The sequence below is a fragment of the Leptopilina heterotoma genome, unplaced genomic scaffold, assembly GCF_015476425.1.
Source record: "Leptopilina heterotoma isolate Lh14 unplaced genomic scaffold, ASM1547642v1 Lhet_103, whole genome shotgun sequence".
NCBI classification, from domain to species: domain Eukaryota; kingdom Metazoa; phylum Arthropoda; class Insecta; order Hymenoptera; family Figitidae; genus Leptopilina; species Leptopilina heterotoma.
In genome coordinates, this window is record NW_025110818.1 from 1,125,980 (window position 1) to 1,149,650 (window position 23,671).

At 26.2% G+C, this 23,671-nt stretch overlaps 1 protein-coding gene across 6 annotated transcripts in view; it reads left to right on the forward strand.

Moving 5' to 3' along the window:
* Positions 1–22,002, forward strand: part of LOC122500907 (myb-like protein P) — a 197,279-nt gene extending 175,277 nt beyond the window's left edge. For 5 of the 6 annotated variants that reach the window (XM_043610069.1, XM_043610084.1, XM_043610101.1 and 2 more), the window contains 10 exons: positions 1,857–2,001; positions 6,941–7,027; positions 7,595–7,721; positions 9,496–10,125; positions 10,305–10,748; positions 14,187–15,290; positions 16,290–17,617; positions 17,943–18,040; positions 18,389–19,526; positions 20,415–22,002. In XM_043610069.1, coding sequence (XP_043466004.1) covers positions 1,857–2,001; positions 6,941–7,027; positions 7,595–7,721; positions 9,496–10,125; positions 10,305–10,748; positions 14,187–15,290; positions 16,290–17,617; positions 17,943–18,040; positions 18,389–19,526; positions 20,415–20,432 — 5,119 coding nt within the window. In that variant the 3' untranslated portion in view covers positions 20,433–22,002. The remainder of the gene's footprint in view (positions 1–1,856; positions 2,002–6,940; positions 7,028–7,594; positions 7,722–9,495; positions 10,126–10,304; positions 10,749–14,186; positions 15,291–16,289; positions 17,618–17,942; positions 18,041–18,388; positions 19,527–20,414) is intronic. The other variant, XM_043610110.1, reaches the window with a different exon arrangement.
* Positions 22,003–23,671: the final 1,669 nt, after the last annotated feature.

Genomic DNA, 23,671 nt, shown 5'->3' on the forward strand with positions numbered 1-23,671 from the left:
CCACGGTTGATTGCACTTGATATCAGTACTTCGTCCTACTAAGCAATAAAACCAGATCTCTCTCCATTCCAAAAACACCTTTTCTTCCACCAACTTTTTTTATATAAATAAACATATAAATAAATTTATAAATAAACTTATAAATATTAAATAAATTTATGAATAGTTATAAATAAATTATAGTCTAATTTCCTATCACTACACAACATTCCCATAAATTAATAATTTTAATATCAATTTAAAATGATAATTAACAATTAAAATGATTAGAAGAATTAAAATGATACATTCCACTTTATTCTATTCTAATTAAGAGAAATAAACGGTTTTTTTTAAAAATCATTACACTGAGACAAAGGATATACTTAGTGTTAGTTTAAAAATAATAAAATCATATTATGAGCGCGAGAAGAAGACCATTGTTGTAAAAAAACTTGTGGCAGCTAATTTTTCTAATTACCTTAACAGCAAATTGTGTTTCCCTACACACAATGATTACAGTAACAGTTGAAAATTTCTACCAAGACTCAGAGTTGCCGTTTAACAAAATGCTCTTCCCGCATTTTTTTGCACTTTCGCTTTTTTCCCTTTTCGCGCCTTCGAACAAAAGAAAAAATTAAACGTTTTACATTGTTCTAAAAAATTATCCTCCACTTCATTATTAACGTATTCTTCGGATTAGATTACTTTCTACACTATATGGTTGGACACGAGAAATTTAATCGAGCGCAGAATCACCACCTTTAAATCATTTCTTTTATTCTATTTTTCCAGTTTAAAAAACTTTCTCACAAATAATCTCTTTCCTTTGAAAGTATACGATAAATATTTATTCTGTAAATATATACACAACAAATAGGTAAACAAAAAATAAATCCTTTTTCCCTCCGCATCATATGAAATTACTGTAATTATTAATTTTCTAAATTGTCAATATCAATCAATTTTGTTTGTTGTATTTTATACTATTAATTTTAACGACGAGAAAAGGTGGTTTTAAACATTTAAAGATAACTATTAAACATTAAATTATGGTTCTTGCATATAGAGAAAATTTCCATTTTTCCTCAAGTTGTAATCTATTAGTTAAAAAGTAGAACGGATTTTATATTATTGTGACAAGAAATTTTCTATCTAAATCGAAAACAAATTATGCGGAAGGTATTGACGTTTTTTGCCATAAACCATCATGCGGCATACTACCGTTAAGCGGACCACATTGTCCAATGGCATCGAGTAACATTTCACAAACTGGGAATCAAGAAAATAAATCAAATTCTCACTTAAGATGTGAAACGCTCGATTTATCTAACGGTTACATCTCAAATTGACGGTGAAAACATTTTTCCGAACATAAATAACAAAAAAATTTACAAAAAAAAACCAGTAGCGAATATTAGCACCTCAACAATTGATGATCAGTAGACAATAACTAAAATTACCACTGAATACAAATATTAATGATTTAACAGAAAAAAAAACATTTCAAATAAAAATAAACTAAATATTTTCTACTAAAAAAGAATTCTGGTAAAATTAAACTTCTGGTTTTAGAATGATTAAACCAACCAGAAATCTGGATAAAATAACTAGAATTCTGAATAAAACCTAGAATAACAAAAAATCTAAACAAACTCCATAATAGTTGAAGTAACTAAAACTCTGGTTATTCCAACCATATTTCTTTTCTCTCCACCACCAAGAATTGTATACTTATCCTCAACAGCAAAAAAAATAACAAAAAAGCAACAATATGAACTGAATAATATCAATAAATATTATTAATAAACTAAATGACTGGTTAGAATTTCCATGAAAATGAGCAATAAATTTTTGCTTTTAATCTTTTTCTCTAGTACGCCAATGATGGACCTTCTTGTACAAGTGGCAACGGCTCACAAATTGGTTGCTTCCAGTTACACCCTGCAAGCTATTGGCGAACGGGGTATGGTTCTACCTCATCAACCAAACACACCAATTGGAGCACTCGATGCACTACAGGTAAAATATATTTTAACAACTAGGAAATCCTTTTTACCAAGAACCACGATTAGACGTTTCTTTCATTTCCCGAGAAATTTCCTATTCACATTTCACTCTCTCATCGCGATAGCAAGAAAATCGATTCAACGGATGCTGTGACTTTACAAAAAGTGATGCTACGAGATTTAATGTCAAAAGAAATATTAAGAGAAAATAATTTCAATTATAAATTTTTTATTTTATTTTCAAATAAATCCAAAAAAAAATTCAACTATATTTTTAATACAGGGTTGCCAGAAAACTAATTTTGTTTTTCCCTGATTCCCAGACAAAATATTCACTTTTTCCGTTAAAGAACATCAATAACTTCTTTTTTAAATAAATATTAAATTATTATTATTTTTCTATAGGAATTAAGATTCTCAAATTCAATTTATGAAACATGAAGAAATCGACCGGTTTCCTCATGTTTTATATTAAATTTAAGATGACAGGGTGATAAAATCATTATTTTATATATCATAAGAATATTGTAACTATAAATTCAAATTTTCAAAAATTTTAATTTAAATTTAAGCCCTTTTCAAAATTCAATTATTTCTAAAAATTCATGCTATAATGATTTAAATATTCCATTATTATCTAAAATTTTTACTAAAATTCATTTTTTAATCAATTTTTATTAAAAAATTTTTCGAGAATTCAATTATTTAAATACAAAAATAAACATTTTATTCAATAATTAAATATTTCTTAAAATTGAATTTTAATGAAAAATTTTTTCAAAATTTTTAAAAACAATTGAAATTCAGCGATAAATTTTGTTATTAATAAAAATAATTGAATTCTTGCAACGAACTTTATTAAAATAAGAATTGAATTGTTATGATTGTGAAATCAATTGAATTCCGGAGAAAAATATTATTATTTATGAAAATAATTAATTTCTTGTGAAGAATTTCATTCAAATTTTTTTAAATAATTGGATTTTTCAGAATTTTTAAAAACTTTTTGAAAATAATTAAATTTTATCAAAAAATTTCATTAAAAAAAAAAAATAATTGGAATCTGACAAAGAATTAAAAAAAATTTTTTTTTTTTAATAATTAAATTCCTGTAAAAATGTTTATTCTTGAAAAGAATTAAATTCTTTGGAAGAATTTTATTCAAATTTCTTAAATAATTAAATTGCTTTGAAGAATTTTATTTTTTACGAAAATAATTGAATTTTTCGATTAATTAAATTAAAATAGTGTTATAAATAATTAAAATTTTTCGATGAGTTTTATTATTTATGAAAGTAATTAAAATCTTGCAATGAAATTTATTTAAAAAATTTTCAAAGAATTTAATTCCTGTAAAAAATTCTATTTGTGAAAATAATTGAATTCCGGAGAAAAATATTATTATTTATGAAAATAATTAATTTCTTGTGAAGAATTTCATTCAAATTTTTTTAAATAATTGGATTTTTCAGAATTTTTAAAAACTTTTTGAAAATAATTAAATTTTATCAAAAAATTTCATTAAAAAAAAAAAATAATTGGAATCTGACAAAGAATTAAAAAAAATTTTTTTTTTTAATAATTAAATTCCTGTAAAAATGTTTATTCTTGAAAAGAATTAAATTCTTTGGAAGAATTTTATTCAAATTTCTTAAATAATTGAATTGCTTTGAAGAATTTTATTTTTTACGAAAATAATTGAATTTTTCGATTAATTAAATTAAAATAGTGTTATAAATAATTAAAATTTTTCGATGAGTTTTATTATTTATGAAAATAATTGAAATCTTGCAATGAAATTTATTTAAAAAATTTTCAAAGAATTTGTAAAAAATTCTATTTGTGAAAATAATTGAATTCCGGAGAAAAATATTATTATTTATAAAAATAATTAATTTCTTGTGAAGAATTTCATTCAAATTTTTTTAAATAATTGGATTTTTCAGAATTTTTAAAAACTTTTTGAAAATAATTAAATTTTATCAAAAAATTTCATTAAAAAAAAAAAATAATTGGAATCTGACAAAGAATTAAAAAAAAATTTTTTTTTTTAATAATTAAATTCCTGTAAAAATGTTTATTCTTGAAAAGAATTAAATTCTTTGGAAGAATTTTATTCAAATTTCTTAAATAATTAAATTGCTTTGAAGAATTTTATTTTTTACGAAAATAATTGAATTTTTCGATTAATTAAATTAAAATAGTGTTATAAATAATTAAAATTTTTCGATGAGTTTTATTATTTATGAAAATAATTAAAATCTTGCAATGAAATTTATTTAAAAAATTTTCAAAGAATTTAATTCCTGTAAAAAATTCTATTTGTGAAAATAATTGAATTCCGGAGAAAAATATTATTATTTATAAAAATAATTAATTTCTTGTGAAGAATTTTATTCAAATTTTTTTAAATAATTGGATTTTTCAGAATTTTTTAAAACTTTTTGAAAATAATTAAATTTTATCAAAAAATTTCATTAAAAAAAAAAAATAATTGGAATCTGACAAAGAATTAAAAAAATTTTTTTTTTTTTAATAATTAAATTCCTGTAAAAATGTTTATTCTTTGGAAGAATTTTATTCAAATTTCTTAAATAATTGAATTGCTTCGAAGAATTTTATTTTTTACAAAAATAATTGAATTTTTCGATTAATTAAATTAAAATAGTGCTATAAATAATTAAAATTTTTCGATGAGTTTTATTATTTATGAAAATAATTGAATTCTTGCAACGAAATTTATTTAAAAAATTTTCAAAGAATTTAATTCCTGTGAAAAATTCTATTTGTGAAAATAATTGAATTCCGGAGAAAAATATTATTTATAAAAATAATTAATTTCTTGTGAAGAATTTTATTCAAATTTTTTTAAATAATTGGATTTTTCAGAATTTTTGAAAACTTTTTGAAAATAATTAAATTTTATCGAAAAATTTAGCATTTAAAAAATAGAAAAATAATTGAAATCTGACAAAAAATTAAAAATTTTTTTTAAAATAATTTAATTCACTGTGAAAATGTTTAATTTTGAAAAGAATGAAATTCTTAGGAAGAATTTTATTCAAATTTCTTAAATAATTGAATTTCTTCGAAGAATTTTAGTTTTTACGAAAATAATTGAATTATTTTGAAGATTTTCACAAACATTTTTGACAATAATTGTATTCTATGATCAATTTTATTACAATTTTTCAAATTCATAAAGCATTTTATCAAATTTTTTTAAATAATAGAATTCTCAAGAAAAATTTTATTATTTATGAAAATAATTGATTTCTAGCGAAGAATTTTATTCAAATTTTTTTAAATAATTGAATTCTCAAAAGAAAAATGTATTATTTGTGAAAATAATTGAATTTAAGAAGAATTGTACTAAAAATAATTGAATTGTATTTGTATAGGAAAATTTTATTAACTAAATCTTGTAAAGATCTTTGTCAAAATTTTTTTAAATAATAGAATTTTTAAAAGAATTTTATTTAAATTTTTCGAAATAATTGAATTTTTTAGAACTATTTTTTTCAATTATCTGAATATATTTGAATTCTTTGGACAAACTTCATTAAAAAATTAAAAATAATTGAATTAGTGCGAAGAAATTTTTAAAAAATTGGTAAGCAATTGAATTCCTATGAAATTTTTACTAAAACTTTGTTTAAATAATAGAATTCTGTTAGAAAACTTTATTAAATTAGAAGATATTAAAAATAATTGAAATGAGGAAAATTTTTGAAAATAATTGAAATTTTGACAAGAATTTTATTAAATTTTTTGAAAATAATTGACTTTTGGAGAAGAATTTTATTATTTATAAATTATAACGATAATTAAAATTTTGACGAGAATTTAAAAAAATTTTTAGACATAATTGAATTTATGCGAAGATGTTCATCACTTTTTAAAATAATTGAATTTCTGTAATCAGTTGTTCTTCAAATTTCAATTTAAATTCATTAAAAATTGATATTTTCTAAAATTTCAAATTGAAACCTCTTTGATGTTCATCTATTTATGAATATTGTAAACGCAACTCTTTTGAAATGCAATTAATTTTGAAATTTTTAAGTAAAATTATTCATTAAATAATTTCTAAGTAATAATTTTATGATAGTTCTTCAAGAATTAAGTTATTTAAAAAGAAATTATTGTCAGAAATAGAAAAAATTGAAGGGTTTGTATTAAAATTCTTGTCAATTTCATGAGGCAAACAGAAAAGACCAAAATTCAGAATTTGCTTATAAATTATAAAAATTTAATTCTTTCCAGTACTTTTAATAAAAATCCTCAACTTTTCCCTGATTTTCCTGACCAATTCTAATTTCCCTGACTTCCCTGATTTGTGGCAACCCTGTAATAGAATTGAAAATTTTTATTATTTCGAAAATTTGCAATTATTTCTACTTGTTTATAATTCACATTTCATTCTAAAATTCAATTACACTTTAAATTATTTCTTGAAAGGAAAGAAAGAAAATATTTCTAAATACCATTCGATACTACATCAGAGGAGAAAAATTTCTAAAGACTACAATTTTTCGATATAAAGAAACGTTCTTGAAAAGCCAGTGACTTGAAAAATTAGAAGACTAGAACTAATAATTTTCTCAATTGCAATAAAAAGTCAAATATATATAAGCTTCTACTGAATCGATTCTCCGCTTCCTGTTCTATAGGCAAAGATTGATATTAAAATTGCCATGCACTGATGAATCTCTCTCAGAGTCGTTTTCCTGTCATTAAAGTTGTCATCATTATCATCAGTCGTTGTTGTTCAGTCTTCGTTTCAAGAAGAAAAGAGACAGAGAGAATACGAAAGAATGAATGGTAAAAAAAAAGAATGAAAAGAAGACACGATTGTTAGTGGTCAAGTAAACGACTGCGAAAATTACTCAAAGAGAGGGTGACTTGACAATTTGAAAACTCGAATATTGACACTTTCTTTTCATCCGCAGGTTAAATTACTTCCCAAGCAAGGAACATTCTTATCCCGTAAAACGAGGCAAGCCAACCAACCATTCGAAACAACTTTTCGATTACAGGTGAGAGAGACAACTATAAAAACAACATTCAATTCACATTATTTTTACTCGAACCCCCCAAAAAAGGAGACTATTTAATTTTAACAAAGAAAACACAAAAAGTTAGATAAAAGAAAAATTCGCAGAATCATTTTGTTTGAGAAGAAAAAAAATGTCAATAAAGAAATTACGATTCCTGCGTCATGTTTTCATTGACCGCACTGATCTCTCCATTTTATTAATTGCTATTTTTTTTCTTCAATTAACTACTTATGCAATTCAATCGTTTTTCCCCCTTTTTTTTGTCAATTTTTATCGTTTTAAAGAAAAAAAACTAAAAAAGTGATTCACACTCAAAAAAGTTTCACCTTTTTACATCATTTACTTGCTTCAAATTAATATTTATTTAATTATAAACATCTAATCGGTCACTTGATTCAATAATAAATCTTTTTTCACCGCATTTCTATTCCACTTTAAAAAACACCTCAATTTTCTCCTCATTTTATAAAAAAAAATTAAAATTAATAACCTTCCACATATACGAATGCTAATATAATTAATTACAATTATAATTAATTGTTTTAGGTTCATCTACCAAGAAATCAATTATACGTTTCGAGAGTGAGTCCAAAAATGAACTTGGGAGATATTCTCGAGGAAGTGTGCCGCGAGAAAAATCTCGACATGAAGAAGTACGAGCTTCGTCATCCCGGTGAGTGTACACTCACATATATATACACATTTATATTTCTACATATTGAAAAAGGAAAGAAAAAAAATCAAAACTAATGATTCGTGTAACTGTTGATTATTGCGTGTGAAATCACATACAACCAACCGCAGACTTCAATTATTCTTTACGAACAAATAAAAAGGATCGTTTGAAAAATAATGATAATGATGATGTATCGCTCTCTCTGCCGTGCTACTATCTCTTTCTTTCACCAAAACAACTTTTCTCTATTATTATTAACTATTTTTCCACTATTAACCTGTCACTATTCAGTACCCACTTCATTATCTATTGAAAGAATTACCATCTTTCATTGCATTCGAAAAATTACTTGAAATAACTTTACCTTAAAGTTGAAATTTACACACGAATCCCGATACTGAATTTGTCCACTGAAACAGAAAATAAAACGTTTAAAAAAAATTATTGTAAAATAATAATAATGAAAATAAAACCAAAAACATTCGGACAACATTAAACAATATCAATAAAATCAGTTAATTATCAATCAAATCAAATATATATCTACGATATTTTCTACACATTATATGTACAGTTGAAATATAATTGAAAATTGCTTGACAAATAAAGGATAAAATTGCCCCGAGATTACTTTATTGACTTCAATATTACGTTGGCAAGTTTTGATATGCGTTTTAAAGAGTAATTGCGGCGACTAGTTTCGAGATCATTATCCGGATTTTAATGCGAAAGTAATGTGTGGCGAATGTATGATCGAGTCGGATCGGAAATCATCCAATTTGCGGTCTCCCAAGTCATGGACATACACTTGATGTCTTTTGATTTCCCCCTTTACTTTTTTTTTCATCATGTTATTTAACTCAATCAAGTATTCCGCACTGTTAATTTTTACATTTTCAATTAAATATTCTCTCCACGATTCTAATTTCCTCGTGAATTATTCATTGTTTTTTTTTAATTAACAAAACATTGCGATAATTCTCTAAAAATCTGAATCAGTTAAAATTTTAACTAAAGATTTAAAAGAGAGGGAAAAAGGATCGAATTAGGGACTTTCACCTTCTGGAAAAGGAAGACTTTTTCCCATATTAGACGGATTTAGTAAAACCACCACCGGATTTAGATGATGACTTTCGCAATTGAAGGCACTTGTATTCCGCAACAAGGTCTGTAATACAACTCTGCAAAGACGGAATTGCATACTCGTGTATACGATTGCGCAACTGAATAATATTCACGCGATTAGAAATGAAATTCAGAATTTTGTACTAAACGGAAAGAAAAATTACCGAAATATCAAAAGTTCATATGTAGATATTTATTTTCTTAAACCAGAAACGAGAATATTTTCGAAAAGAAAACTACAACAACTAAAAACAAGTTTTCAGAAACAATAAATATTTTTCATTTGCAAACACTAATGATCGATTTTAGTCTCTATCAGAGGCAGTTTATCCCTTTTTAATCTGCGGTATCAACGCTGGTTATTTCTCTGTAAAACAAGTTGGTCTCGATTCTAAGAGTCGGTCACACGATACAGTTGTAAGACTTCAGAAACCTATCAGTTATGAACCAAGGCAAAATCCGATTTTCTCTGAAAAAGAAAAATTTTGCTTTGCTTCAGACTTTATGGAGGACAATCGATTTCATTATTTCTTTATAATCAAAATAATACCTTCTCATGTATGTATGAATGTAAAAATTGAAATAAAAATTCATTAAAACAAAAAGGAATTCAGATATCATTAAACAATTCTCTTCTTTCTTACAGCAAATCTGGAAGAAATTCTAGATCTGTCACTCTCCCTACAAGACTATCATCTACAAGAAGTGACACTCTACGCCAAACAAGGAAGAATTATAAGTGCAGCTCTCAGCTCACAAGACATAATGGCACTTCAAAAACAAGAAGATCGACGACGTCAACAAGCGAAACAAAGTGTTTTTGGTTTTATGTTCAAAAAATCAAAGGAGAATTCCTTGAGTACAGATAGTCTTGGTGAACGAAGTGTATCACCGGCAAGAAGTGACGAGACAGGTAGAAGTTCAAGTCCAATGGCACCACCGCCTCGACCACTTCGTAAAAGGAGACAAGCGCCAAAACCACCAGTCTCAACGACGTCTGTCATCGAAGAAACCAGCGACAGTGCAAAAGACAAAATGGTCATCAGTCACAGTCGAAACAGTAGCGACAGTTCCGGCTATCATGAGGCATCAGTATTGAGTGATCATCCAGAATCCGCTGGACGAATGCCGGAAACTCTTCCGAGAAGAGGAAAAACTCTAGACACCCCTAGAAATCTTGCTCAAACCTCGCACGCCAGTAAAAGTCTAGGCAACTTGGCTCTTGCTTCCGGAGGACTTAGTCATGGAATTAGCACCACTTCTTTAAGTTCTACTGGTAGGTTCTTCTTTCTGTACTTTTCTTACCTTACTCCCGTACCAATTACTCTAAAAAATCGAATACTGCACAAAATGTTTCTTTGCACTGCCCACAGATTCGAACGCAAGTAAGTAAACCCAAAGTCCACTAAAAATTTTCACCTTCCACACTAGCAGACTAACTCCCTTTAATTTCAGGTCAACGTAAAAAGAGAGCAGCACCTCCACCTCCGATAGCAAAATTACCATCAGCAATATCAAGCCAAGCACTCGAATGTATCGTCGATTCGGAAGAGTCCCTAACATCGGACATGGAACTATCGAAACCATCATCAGACATCGCAACCTCATCGAAAGCAAATTCCGACATTGCCGTTCACTATAAAGCCAATTCAGACATTGGTATTACAACACTATCGAAACTTATTTCAAATTCAAAATCACTTTCCGAATCCGAGGAGAACACCAGAATACGAGAGAAAGAAGCAGTAGCAGCTGAAAAAATTTCCGAAACGGACAGAAAAATTCGCGAAACAGAAACTTCATCCAAAGAGGATGCCTCAAAACCTGTTTTAAACCACGAACCTGTAGTAACGAGTGCAAACAAACCAGTAGTTGCCAACGCTAAAGTAGTAAAAAGAGGTAAGCTAGTTCACAGACCCAATAGTATAGACAATAATTTTACTTCTTATAGTTTTGTATCAAGAAATTCCTTCGAAAATGTGCTTGAACTCGAACCACCAGAAGAAGTAGAAACCCTTCAACAAGTCTCCCTCTCCCACAGTATGTTCGAACCGGAAAAATTGAAACTACACACAAAAATTGAACACTATCGTTCCAATCATAAACCACCAGAAATTTTCCAATTATCCAACTCTCCAAACTCTGAAAACCAAGTTCTGAAACATGAAACCTCTCCCCATCGAGCCATCGGCTTCGTAAAACCAATAGTCAAATCTCCCGAAAAACTAAAATCCGACCCAAAATTAAAGAAATCAAAAAGTTTTTTAAACACTTCAGAAAAAAATCTACAACCAACTAACAAAAATTACAGAACGTCCAGTCTTCGAACAAATCGCAAACCACCGATAAATACAACCAATCAAAAATCGACTCTAAAATCGTACGATGGTAAATTCTCGCGGGAGAAACTAGTCAAAATTCCCACCATTTCCCATCTTGACAATATAGATAGCCACTTGGAAAATATGCCCGAATGCGGAATTCTAGAAAATAGATTCAGTCCCATCAAGTCCCACATTGGCAGTTACATCTGCAGTGAAAGAAAGTGTTCCAGAAATTTAAAATACAGTACCAGTTTTCAAAATCAAAAACTAAAAGACACAAAGATTATCAATAGTTTCGAGCAACCACAATTCATCCTCTCTCGAAGTTTCTCCTCTCGCTACAATTCAAATTCAAGATCAGAATTTTTTCCCAAATTAAATTCGAGAATTGAATTATTCCCCAAATTAGGACACTACAATATCACCGATTGTTACAAAAATCCTATCATTTCCTCAAATACACAAGAATTCAGTTACAATTCAATGGATTCAATTGACTGCGATGTAGAATTCACTCCTCCACCTCTGAGTAAATTGCAGATTTTTGCCATTTCCACAAAACCCGAAGACATTCAAATTGGACCAATGGACTCGATACCGAACGAAATTGATAAATTGCCATCGCTTCCAATTATTAATCATTCGACTAATGAGATTGAAAAAAAATTAAGTATCCTAGAACCTCCGCCTCCGGGTCTAGTCAGTCGGGAAGAATCCAACAAAAATTGGAATCAATTTCTAATGAATTTAAATTCCATTCTAGAAAATAGAGTCGAGGAATTTGTCTAATTCACTGGTTTCGATTTCAAAGCACATTTGATTATCAGGGTTGCCATAAAAATTTTATTTTGTTTCTCCCTTACTTTTCCTTTATTTCCGGACAAACTTTTGATTTTTTTCCTAATTCCAATACTATGAAAAATATTTAAAGCAAAAATAATTAATTTAGGAATAAAACTTCAAGAAATTAACAATTAACTCTGAGTAACATTTTTTTCCGAGTATATAAAACAAAATTCAAGAGGAGTTCAATTATTTATTAAAAATAAAGTTAATTTTTAGAAGCAAAATTTTAATTTGAAACTTAGACGGGTGTCTATATCTATGTTGAAAATAAAATTAGTTACTACTCTCTAAATTTTAAATAGTAAAATTAAATTATTAGTAATTATTACTAAAATTAGTAAAACTTACTAATTTAAATTAGTGACTGACTTTTTGCTTTTGAATTAGTAAATTTTACTAATTTTACTAAAATTAATAGTCATTTCTACTAATTTATAAGTAAAATTTACCAATTAAAAAGCTAATAGTAAACATTTTTATTAATTCTAATTTGGAGAGTAGAGTAACTAATTTGCCTCGATATATAATTTTCAAAAATTCGATTAAAATTCTTTTATGAAAATCAATTAATTTAATAGATTTTTAGGAAATTTCGATTATTATTAAAGTTTGCAATTAAATATTCGTTAAAAATTTATTTATCTTTACAAAATAGATTTGAAATATTTTAGAAATAGAAACCTAATTTTTCAGAATTTTAAATAAAACATTTCGAAATTTAAATTTTTTAAAAAACTTTAAATCTCGATTTTACAATTAACTAATTAAACAAAAATTTTAACTCTTTCAAAATCAAATTTTTAGTTGCAAATTTGGACGCTTAGATGCAATTTTTTTCTCTACAAAAACATGAATACATTCGATTGTGATTGTTTGAAAAATTCAATTATTTACTAATTATTAAATTTAATCTTTAAAAATTCGTTTTTATAATTTCTAATGAAATTATTAAACAAATTTAATTATTTTCAATTCAATTTTACGAAATTTTTATTAATTTAACAAATTCTGAATAAATTTTTCTTTTAATTTCTTATATAATTCTTTAACAAATTATTTTTAATTCAATTCCACAAAATTTATATAAACTGACAAATATTTAATAACTTTTTTTTTTTAATTTCTAATGAAATTCTTTAACAAATTTAATTGTTTTCAATTCAATTTCACACAATTATTATAAATTTACAAATTTTTAATAAAACTTTTTCAAATTTCTCATGAAATTCTGTAACAAATTTAATCTTTTTTCATTCAAATCGACAAAATTTATATTTTCTATATAATTTAATTAAAGTTTTTCAGAAATATAATTTTTCCAAAATTCTAAATAGAACTTTTCAAAATTTCAATTTTGCATAAAAATTCAATTATTTTAAGCTATTATTTATTAAATTAAAATTCTTTTAGAATTAGATTTTTTGTTAAATCTTTAAAAAAGTTCTTTAAAAATTTAATTATTTTCAATTTAATTTCACAAGATTTAAATTAATTTGACAATTCTTAAACAAAATATTCTTTTAAAATGAAATTATCTTTTAATAATTGAATTCAAACTTCTTAAAAAGCAAATTTTTTCAATGCTTTTAAACAGAATTTATATAAAACTTAAATAGTTTTTTAAATAAATATTTAATTATACTGTTTCTTTCTTTCCTAGTGTAAAAAAAATGATTTTAGAATTCATTTAAAAATTAAAATATGTTTATTTATTTATAAAAATATGAAAAAATAAAAAAAAATTTAATTCGTTGCATTTTAAAAGTTTTTAAGTGAAAAAAATTCATAGATTATTCCAGGTTTTTAAAAATTTGAAAAATATTTTTGTATATCAAAAAGCAGTTTGTTAGCAATTCTAAAATATTTTTCTAGTAATTTTGAAAAAAAATTTCGATGATATTTCATTATTTTCCTTGACGAATTTCAGTTTTGCTATGACTTCTTCTGATATCCTCGACATGTGGCAACCCTATGTATTGTATATATATAAAAATAAATTTTAAATCTCCCTGCGTAATTTTTTTTCAAAGTAATATTCACTGCTTGCTAGTATCTAGATAGAAAGTATGCTTTTCCCTACGCACTTATAGCACTAATTTTCTTTGTTTTTATTTTCTAATTTATATTTGGTGATGGTTTTTGTTTTTTTTTTTCGATAAAACTATAGTCGCAGAATACTGTCCAACACCTAAGCCACGTAAGCTTGTTAAATCAAACACCGTAGAGCCAGTCTTGTCCGGAATACCAAAACGCAAAGCTCCATCTCCATTATCAGAAGATCAACGCTTATCTCAAGCAAACTCACCTGAACTAGTTACCTTTGAACAATCAGTCGCTAACAGTATCAAAAGCTTGGATGATGTTTTAAATAATTCTCTCCTCACTGACACCGAACTAACACTCGAAAACGAGAATAACAATCAAGACAATAATTTTGAAAATAATTCACCAAAACCGGTAAATTTACCACAGGACACTGAATTTCCAAAACAAGAGAATAAACACCCAGAGATCAAAAAAATAGAAAAATTAGACAAAAAAGAAAAAAAAGAACAAACAGAAGAAAATCAAAATGTACCAAATTCGGAAAATCTCGAAAACGAAAAATTAAACCAAAATGTCAACAGTTATGAATCAAGAGATAATGAGCAAACAGAAAATAATTGGGAAACACCTGCAATAAAATCATCAAATGAAATTGACAATAAAAAACGCTCATGTAAAATAATCTCAACAATTCCAAAGTGTGATCATCTTGATTGTATCGACTCTGATGATTTAGAGATTTCTAATCAGTATTCAAATAACGACACTGTCAATAAATCAGAAAATGATAATTCTCAATTAATTGAGAAAATAGAGAGTGAAAAGTATGCCGTTGATTTGGAAGATAATAAAAAAACTTGGAAATCACCTGATAACGAACATGAGATTCATAAACGTACAAAAATATTTAGAAGTCAGTCGGAACTGAGTAATTTTGAGATAAATACACCAGAGAGAATTGGAAGACATCTAACATCACATGCTGAGGATTTTTTGTGTGCATTCAATACAAATTTGTCAGCAAATATTTCCAATTTATCATCACCACCATCATCATCATCAACAACAATCACAAATAATTTTGATAAGACTGAAAATTTTTCCACTCAACACAATAAAGAGGAATTGGAATTAAGGCATTCTGATAAAGATTTCAATTGTCAACGTATTTTGGAGAAATTAAAAGAGGATGTGGAACAAGTGAAGCAACTTACACACAATACAGGTGCATGTCTCGCTGCTTTTACTAACAATCTATTTTTATTTTATTTACACTCTAATTTACGTAGGTATATCAATGAAAAATATTCACTTACATAAATTTTTAATCTACATAAATTTAAATCAATATTTTCATTCCCAAGTACTTTTACATTAATATTTCTAATACTATCTCGAATCCTGTTTAAAAAAAAAACAAGTTCAAAATAGAGTATAAAAATAAAACAAATTTTTTTTTAAAAATGAAAACATTACCTATTACGTAAATTAAAGTATTTTAAACTAGTTTTATTTTTCATTAAATAATCATATTGAGAGTACATTTGCATTACTAATTTTAATGAATTGAATTATTATTCATGTTCCATTTGTTTTTCAACGTGAATCATTTTTCATAAGTGAACGCGTTTAGTGCCTACGCACAAGCATTACAAATATTGAGTTTGTCTGATAAAAGATTTCAAGATAATGTGGGTTTGTCGTTTTGTAATATAATTTATTTTTGGTGATGGTTAAAATTCATAGAATTGCACTGTAATGAAAGCACAATAGAAAAAAAAAACTTATTGCACGTATTTAGTAAAATATTAATAGTTTTTCTTTTTTAGAAAAATTTCGAAAATAAAATTTAATGTTAATTTTATTAATTTTATTATTTTTCATTTTTAGAAACATTATGAAACAAAAATTTAATACTGTGTAATTTAATTAATTAGTTAATTCAACTATAATGAAATAGTCTTCCAATTAAAATCAAATTTATTAATCATTCAGTTTAAAAAAATTTTATTACATTATTTAATATATTAATATTGAATCATTTTTACATTATTCAGAAATTAAATTTTTTATTTTCTCTTAATTGAGATTAGGTGATAGATTTAATTTTTGGATATTTCGTTTCATTGTCCGTAAACATTGTCATCTACTCGAATTATTAATGATCACTAATTAGAAATTGAATCAACAGAAGTAGAAATTAACGAAATTTATTCTGATTCAGATTCGCCAGCTCGACTTTCGGAGACAGACATCCTATTACAAAAAGTATCGGACACACTTTCCAGTGCCCTTCCACCAACTCCGCCACCAACACCTTTGGAAAGCTTGGAAGTGTCACGAATTGTTGACTTAGAAATCTCAAAAAAAGAACCAAAAAAACAAAAGACAATTGTCGAATCCCAAAAATCCACTTGTCCTTCAGAAGAAAAGCAATCATCATCAAAAGATCATATTTCCGAAAAATCAATTATTGGCACAAGTTCCCCCGATGTCACCGTAAATTCTCAACAAGACACTTCCGACTACGTGTCCGCTTCCGGAGAGGATTTATCATTACCAGACTGGGAATATCAACTCCCAGCTCCACCGACCGCTTTCCGAGACGTCGAGACATCATCTATTGTCATTTCCGAAAGCGATTGTCCCCAAAAACAAGAAATTATCCCCCCACCAATTTCCACCGATCAAACCGATTCCACACTAAATTTCCCTCAAAACCAAAAATTCAAATCAATCGAAAAATCACCAGAAAATCTAAAAACAGAAATCCCTTCCAAAATGGAGAACAAAACAAGACAAATTTCCCCAGAAGCCTACAAATCAGAACTAAATTTAGAACTAAAAAGAGAAATGATTTCCGAACTAGAGAGTAAAATTGAAATCAGATCCCAACAACCGCAAGCAAAGCACGAAATCGAAGATGTTTCAACTCCAAATATCGCCCCGGTTGACAATACCCTGTCGAATTTCACCTTCACAACATACGCGAGGCAAAAGAGTTTAAATATATTCGACGAAATCGAGGAGCAAAGTGTTCCACTGGTAAAGACGTCAAATGAAAAATCAAGAGCAACACTCACACTACAGCGGAACGAAGAATCAAAAGACAGAATGGCTCATAAACCAATCGATGTAACAACAAAGGTATTTATTAGCAGGACACAAAGTATCGAGAGAGTTACCACCCCACTGGATTCGGAATTGAGGCGACCTGAATATAAAACGAATCAGCAGGGCAATTTGAATCGAAGACAATCGTTAAAGAGTGAAATCGATAAACCCGTCACTGTCTACAGATCAAAGAGTTATATCACATTGACGAGTAATGAGAAATATAAGGGTCACAGTAATGAGGAGGAGAATGAGAAGATCACTTTAGAGGAGGAAAGCGAGAAGACAACGACTTCTTCAAATATTCAAAAAGCGACAAGTGTCACGAATTTGAATCAGGATATGACGCGAAGCAATGAGAAATTCTCGCAATGGAGGGACAATATTTTGAAGAGGCAAGAGGAGCCAACCAAAGAGAAGCAACTACAGTCCCTACAGGTACGAATAATTATAGGTTTTTATTTTCTTTTTCCCTGTCTCTTTCCTGATTTCGAGACGAAATTTTCCCTTCTTCCCTGGCCCCAAAAGAATATTCTGATACACACTCAAATTGATTAGATATTCAAAAAAATGTTCTATTAGGGTAAGGGGCCCCAAGGTGCGGCTACCCATCTTTTGATAATTTAATTCCTAAAATTAAATTTAATTAAATTTAAATTATTAAACTTTTTCAAAAATCTAAGTTTTTTAAAATTTGGAGGAAATATTTTTTGTATCAGTGAATTCTATTTTAACGTTGGCTAAAGTTTCTTGTGTTTTACAGGTGCTTAAGAGCATTTTGCCGCAGTTGAAAAACGCTCAACAGGCGGAAGAAAATGTTCGCAAAAATGCCATAGAAAAACAACCAACTACGGATAAAAAGTAAGAATAAAATTCATTTCTTTAAATTAGCAATCGTTGCTATAACTTTAAAAAAAATTGAATAAAGTAACTCTTACTGTATCCTTAGTAAAACCAAAACTACAATTGGAAATTTTTACTAGAACGCAAATATTAAAAGAGAAATTCAATTAAAATACGACTACAATTTTCTGACAACAGTAAAATTTTAGACGTATTTTAATTGAATTTTTCTTTCAATATTTATTGCGTCCTCGTGAAAATTTCCAGTAGTAGTTTTGGTTTTATTAAGAGTACAGGCATCTTTAAATTCTTCTTGAATATTTTTTTCAAAATTAAATTAACTAACGAGACATTTTTCTCCTTCAGGTCAGAAACTGTACCCGAAGAATCCTCGAGAGCAGAACCTAAAATAACCACAACAACCAACGACGTACAAATGAGATCAGAATTAAAAAATCGAAAAGTCAATCCCGAGAAGCGTTACACATATTCGGGACCACCTGCAGTTAGTTTGGGAAGCTGGTCCGAAAGGCCGTGTGTCAATGTTCAAATAAAAATGGACACCGACTACAAATTGGGCGTCAACAATACCTCCGGCTCAAAAACAATTGTCAATCTCAACGGCTCACGAAACGAAAGAGATCCAATAAACACCCAAGAAATCACATCGAGAACCCTACCAAAGAACACAATAAACGGTTTCAAAGAAAAGGAAACAAAATCCGAGAGCAATGACTTCTCAAAAAAAGCAATAACCCAAACAACAATTACCGCCTTCAAGAAACCAACAATAATAAACAAAATGAATTACACCGATTCCACTGAGGTGAAGCCAATCGTCACAAGCGTTGAATTAAAGAAACTCGATAAATCCGAAAATCACGAAATCGAAACAAAATCAATAAAATTCGAGGAACTATCAAAAACATTCGGTCAAGAGGTGCGCCTAAGAACAAAGCCAAAATCATCAATTAGTCAAAATCGTCATTCGGAATATTTCGGTAGAAATTCAGAGATTGTCAATAATATTGTTAATGCTGGAAATAATAACAATAATAACAATAATAAACAAAATGGTTATCAAGAGGCAAATAATCACGTTACAACATTTAATGGAACGCAAAATATTCCAATTAAAAAATATACGTCCGTCGTGGGTATTAATTCACAGAGTAACAATAATTTTCGATTTCAAAATGGTCAATTATCGAAAAATAATAATGTTACATCAATGAGAATAAATGGTCCAATGCCAATTGTGAAAGGATTCAATGTTCTACCATCGCAAATCAGTACGGTAACTGTCAAGCAGAACGAATCGTCGGTTGTTGATTCATCGAAAAATGATGCACGAATACCAAAACCACCGACAATGCCCATCATTACTGGAGTGACTTTAAAAAGTGCCAATGCAAGACCAAAATCAATGCCTGTCAATATTGATCCACGTGATCAACTATTGGAATCAATTAGGAATTTTGGTGGTCGAGATAAATTAAGAAGTGTGAGTACTATTCATTTCCGTTAAATACTATGAAAACTCTATAAATTCTATCTCTCAAAGTTCGGCTAATTAAGTTCAACAAATAATTATTCGTTAATTAACTTGATTAGACAATAAAAATCCTAAAAAATTCTAGCTCTTGAAATTCGGCTAAATATAATATATATCCAGCTACAGGGTTTCTACAAATTTCTCCTTATAAAATTCCATGATTTTTCCATGATTTTCAGGTGATAAATGATAAAATTTTTGTCAGTTAAGTCAGGTAAAATGTCATGAAAAAAATTTTTTTGGCAGGGAAATTAAGAAAATTGAGACTTTCTCGACTTTTCTTCCAAACATTGCAACAAAATACCACAATTTTTAGTAAAAAAAAAAGTGCAACTTATTTTGATTTTTATAGTGCAAAAAATAAACAAATCTTTCAAAAATTGTTTTCGAATAGTTAAAATTTTGTAAAATTTCATTGAAAATAATTAATTTATTTCAAGTATTTTGGTATACAATTTTTGAAAATCAACTTCTGAAGAATTTTAATTGCAAATTTTGAAAATAATTGAATTATCAAAAATTTTAATGGAAAATCTTTAAAGGTAAATTTAAAAATAAAAATAAGCTTCTAATTTTTTAAAATTCAATATTTTTAATAGGTATTTTCATTTACATATTTCCAAAAATAATAACATTTTAGAATTATTTTTAAAAATTTGGAGAAAACAATAATATTCAAAATTTTTAATTAAAATTATAAAATATTAAATATTAAATATTAAATATTATTAATAATTTTAAAAAATTAGAATGCAACAATTCTAAGAATGATTTTTTTCAAAAATAAAATAAAAATTTAATCCTAACTCGCTAATTAACAAACATTTTTTGTTTCAGGCTGCCGGAAGGTATTAAATTTTCTAAAAATTGTAAAATTATTCCAAAAGTAAGAGCTCAGTCATAATGTTACACTAGTTACGTAATTAAGAGTAACTGTAAAAATTTAATTAAGTTAATTAAAATCACGCGATGCCTTATCGTTAATTCAAATTCTGCGCATTTGTAAAGTTACTAAGTTATCAGATGTAATCTCTGGTGTAGGAAACAATTGTTAAAACAACGTTTCGTATTTTTTTTCTCAAACTATTTCCATCAACTGTTTTTTTTTTCTTAAAAATAAAAAAACCTACGCTCCAAGAGCTTGTAAATAATATATTAAAGTAAAAAATTAAAAACTAACAAGTGCTCCATTTGTCTGATAATAGTTAATAAGTTTTTGCAGAATTTAAAAAAAACAAAAAAAATTGTATTTTGTTTACTGTTTCGTACGATTTTTTGCGTTAATAATAATAATATAATCGAAATGAAAAAAAAATTGTTCACGTTAAGTGTGTGTTGTTCGAATGAAATGTCATTGTATGACAAATTGTATTAATTGTTTAATTGAATGTTAACAATATTTTTCTGTATGACACTGTTCCCGCCCTATTGTTCTTCGGGCATTGACATTCCACGTTAAAAAATTATTTATGTAAATTTGTGTAAATCCCAAAAAAAACATTTTAGCAATCTAGGGAAATTGCTAATAAAAATTACGCTCAGAATTTTTCTTCCAGGTTTTCAAATTTTCACGAGAAGAAAATTATTTTCTCACAATCAGAAAAATTAGAAAATATTTTTTGTTCCTTGAATTCGAAAAGAAAATTAGTTTCTTAAAATTAGAAATTCGTTATTCGTTCAATAATTTAAATCTAATTTTATAGTCAAAACAATAGAAAATCGTGAAAAAAATTAAAATTCCTTGAAAAAAATCCTGAGTGACACAAGAAAAAAGAAACAAAAAAAAATGTACATAAAAACTTTTCAGATTGAAATAGTAATTTGTATTGTTGAAAATTATGTATTATAAATATTGTTTTGAAAATAGTCAATAATCATCGATATTGCTCATTTTCCTTTTTTTTTTCTTTATAGTTTGAATGAAATATACCGTTCAATCTTAGCTTTGGTCATGTTTCAACGAGAAAATAGGAAAAAAAACACTAAATACCAAAGTCTATCAAGGACGGATGTAATATTGTGCAAATAACGCTAAATAGCGCTAAACTAACACATTCTAATCATTGAAAGTAAACTCTTTTAAGTTTCTATCAACGGGACCAAAGGTAACATTCTTCTTATTTTTATTATGTATTATATATACGAAATAAATTCATATGGTTAGAAAGACAAAAGAAAAATTAAAACATATCTGCGCAAGAAAAAAAGGCTGATAAAAGTCAAATTACGAGAAAAAAAAGAATTCAAAGGCCTAGAGTAATATTTTTATGGTGAATGTATTTTGTAATGTAGCATAAATGAAAAATTCCGATTTATAACATTCCTTGTACAAAATTTCTGTCACTTTCTGTAAATATTTCTTCGTTTAATTATTCTTTATTGTATTGTTCATAATCGTTCAATTAAAACACGATAGAATTTTCTTTTTCTTTGAAAATTTCTTCTTTAAAAAAGAAAAAAAACAACTTTTTAAAAAAGTAAACTCTTCCATTAATAACTAATAAAATTTCTAATTTTCATTAATATTAAATCTTCCATTTTCAAAATAACAACTAATTCTTCTTCCATTATATCAATATTATTAATTTTCACATTTGCATTAAAAGAATAAAACAAGATTTTTTTTGAAATAATAATTAAAATGTCAAAATAGTATTTCTACTTAAAAAAATAGAAAACAAGATTTAAAATAGTTTAAGTATCAATTTATTTGTATAAAGAATGTAATATTCTATTTAATGTTTCACATACGTTATTATTATGGCAAAATGCTGTAATCTATTTATGTGCGTTGTAACTTATAAATAAGTGAATTAAAAATTAATTCAAGTGAAGAAAAAGAATCAAGATTTTTATTATTTTCCCAAATAACAACACTCACATATATATATATATTTTTTTAATTACGAAAATCATAATTTCATTTGTAAATTTAATTTTTTATTTTAAAATATTTAATTATTAAAATTACATCATTCCGAAGAATTTAATTAAAATTGAATTAGGAATAATTGAATTCAATCCAAAGATTTTATTAAAATTTATAAAAATAATTAAATTCCTTCAAGGATTTTAAATAAAATTGTAGTGAAAATATAATTAAATTCCTGCAAAAAGAATTTCATTATTTATAACAATAATTTAATTCCTGTCAAAAATTTTATTAAAATTTTTAATAAAATAATTATATTCTCTGCAGGAGTTTAATTACAATTGCATTGAAAATGATTCAATTCTGGTAAAGAAAATTTATCGAAATTCTTTCGAGAAATTTTATTAAAATTTTTAAAAATAATTAAATTCTTTCGAGAAATTTTATTAAAATTTTTGAATATAACTAAATTTTTTCGAGGATTTTAATTAAAATTGAATTTGACAATAATTATATTCCTGCAAATAATTTTATTAAAATTTTTTTTAAATAATTGATTTCATTTCGAGAAATTATATTAAAATTGTTTTGAAAATATAATTGAATTTCTGAAAAGAATATTAAATTAAAATTCTTAAAAATAATTGAATTCTTATTAAAAAATTTAACTAAAACTGTGTATTGAAAATAATTCATTTTCAGCAAAGAAATTCAATTATTTATCAAAATAATTGAATTCTTCGACAGAATTTTATTTAAATTTTTTAATTTATGAAAATAAATGTAATCCCTGTGAAGAATTTAATTAAAATTCTTTAAAATAATTTAATTCTTACGAGAAATTTTATTAAGAATGAATTGAAAATAATTGTAATCCTGTGAAGAATTTTAGTAAAACTATTAAAAATAATTAATTTTTTTAGAGAAATTTTATTAAAATTCTTAAAAATAATAATTCAGTTCTTCTACAGAATTTTATTTAATGAAATTAATTCAATTTTTTCGAAACATTTTATTAAAATTTTTAATAATAATTCAATTTTTTCTAGAAACGTTACTATTTAGGTAAATAATTGGATTCTTAAGAAGAATATAAATAAAATTTTTAAAAATATTAAATACCTAATAATTAATTATTTAGTAAAAAATAAAAATTTATTATTTTCCCGAATAATAACACTCAAATTGAAAAAAAGTGCACCATTTATTTATCAGTAAAAAA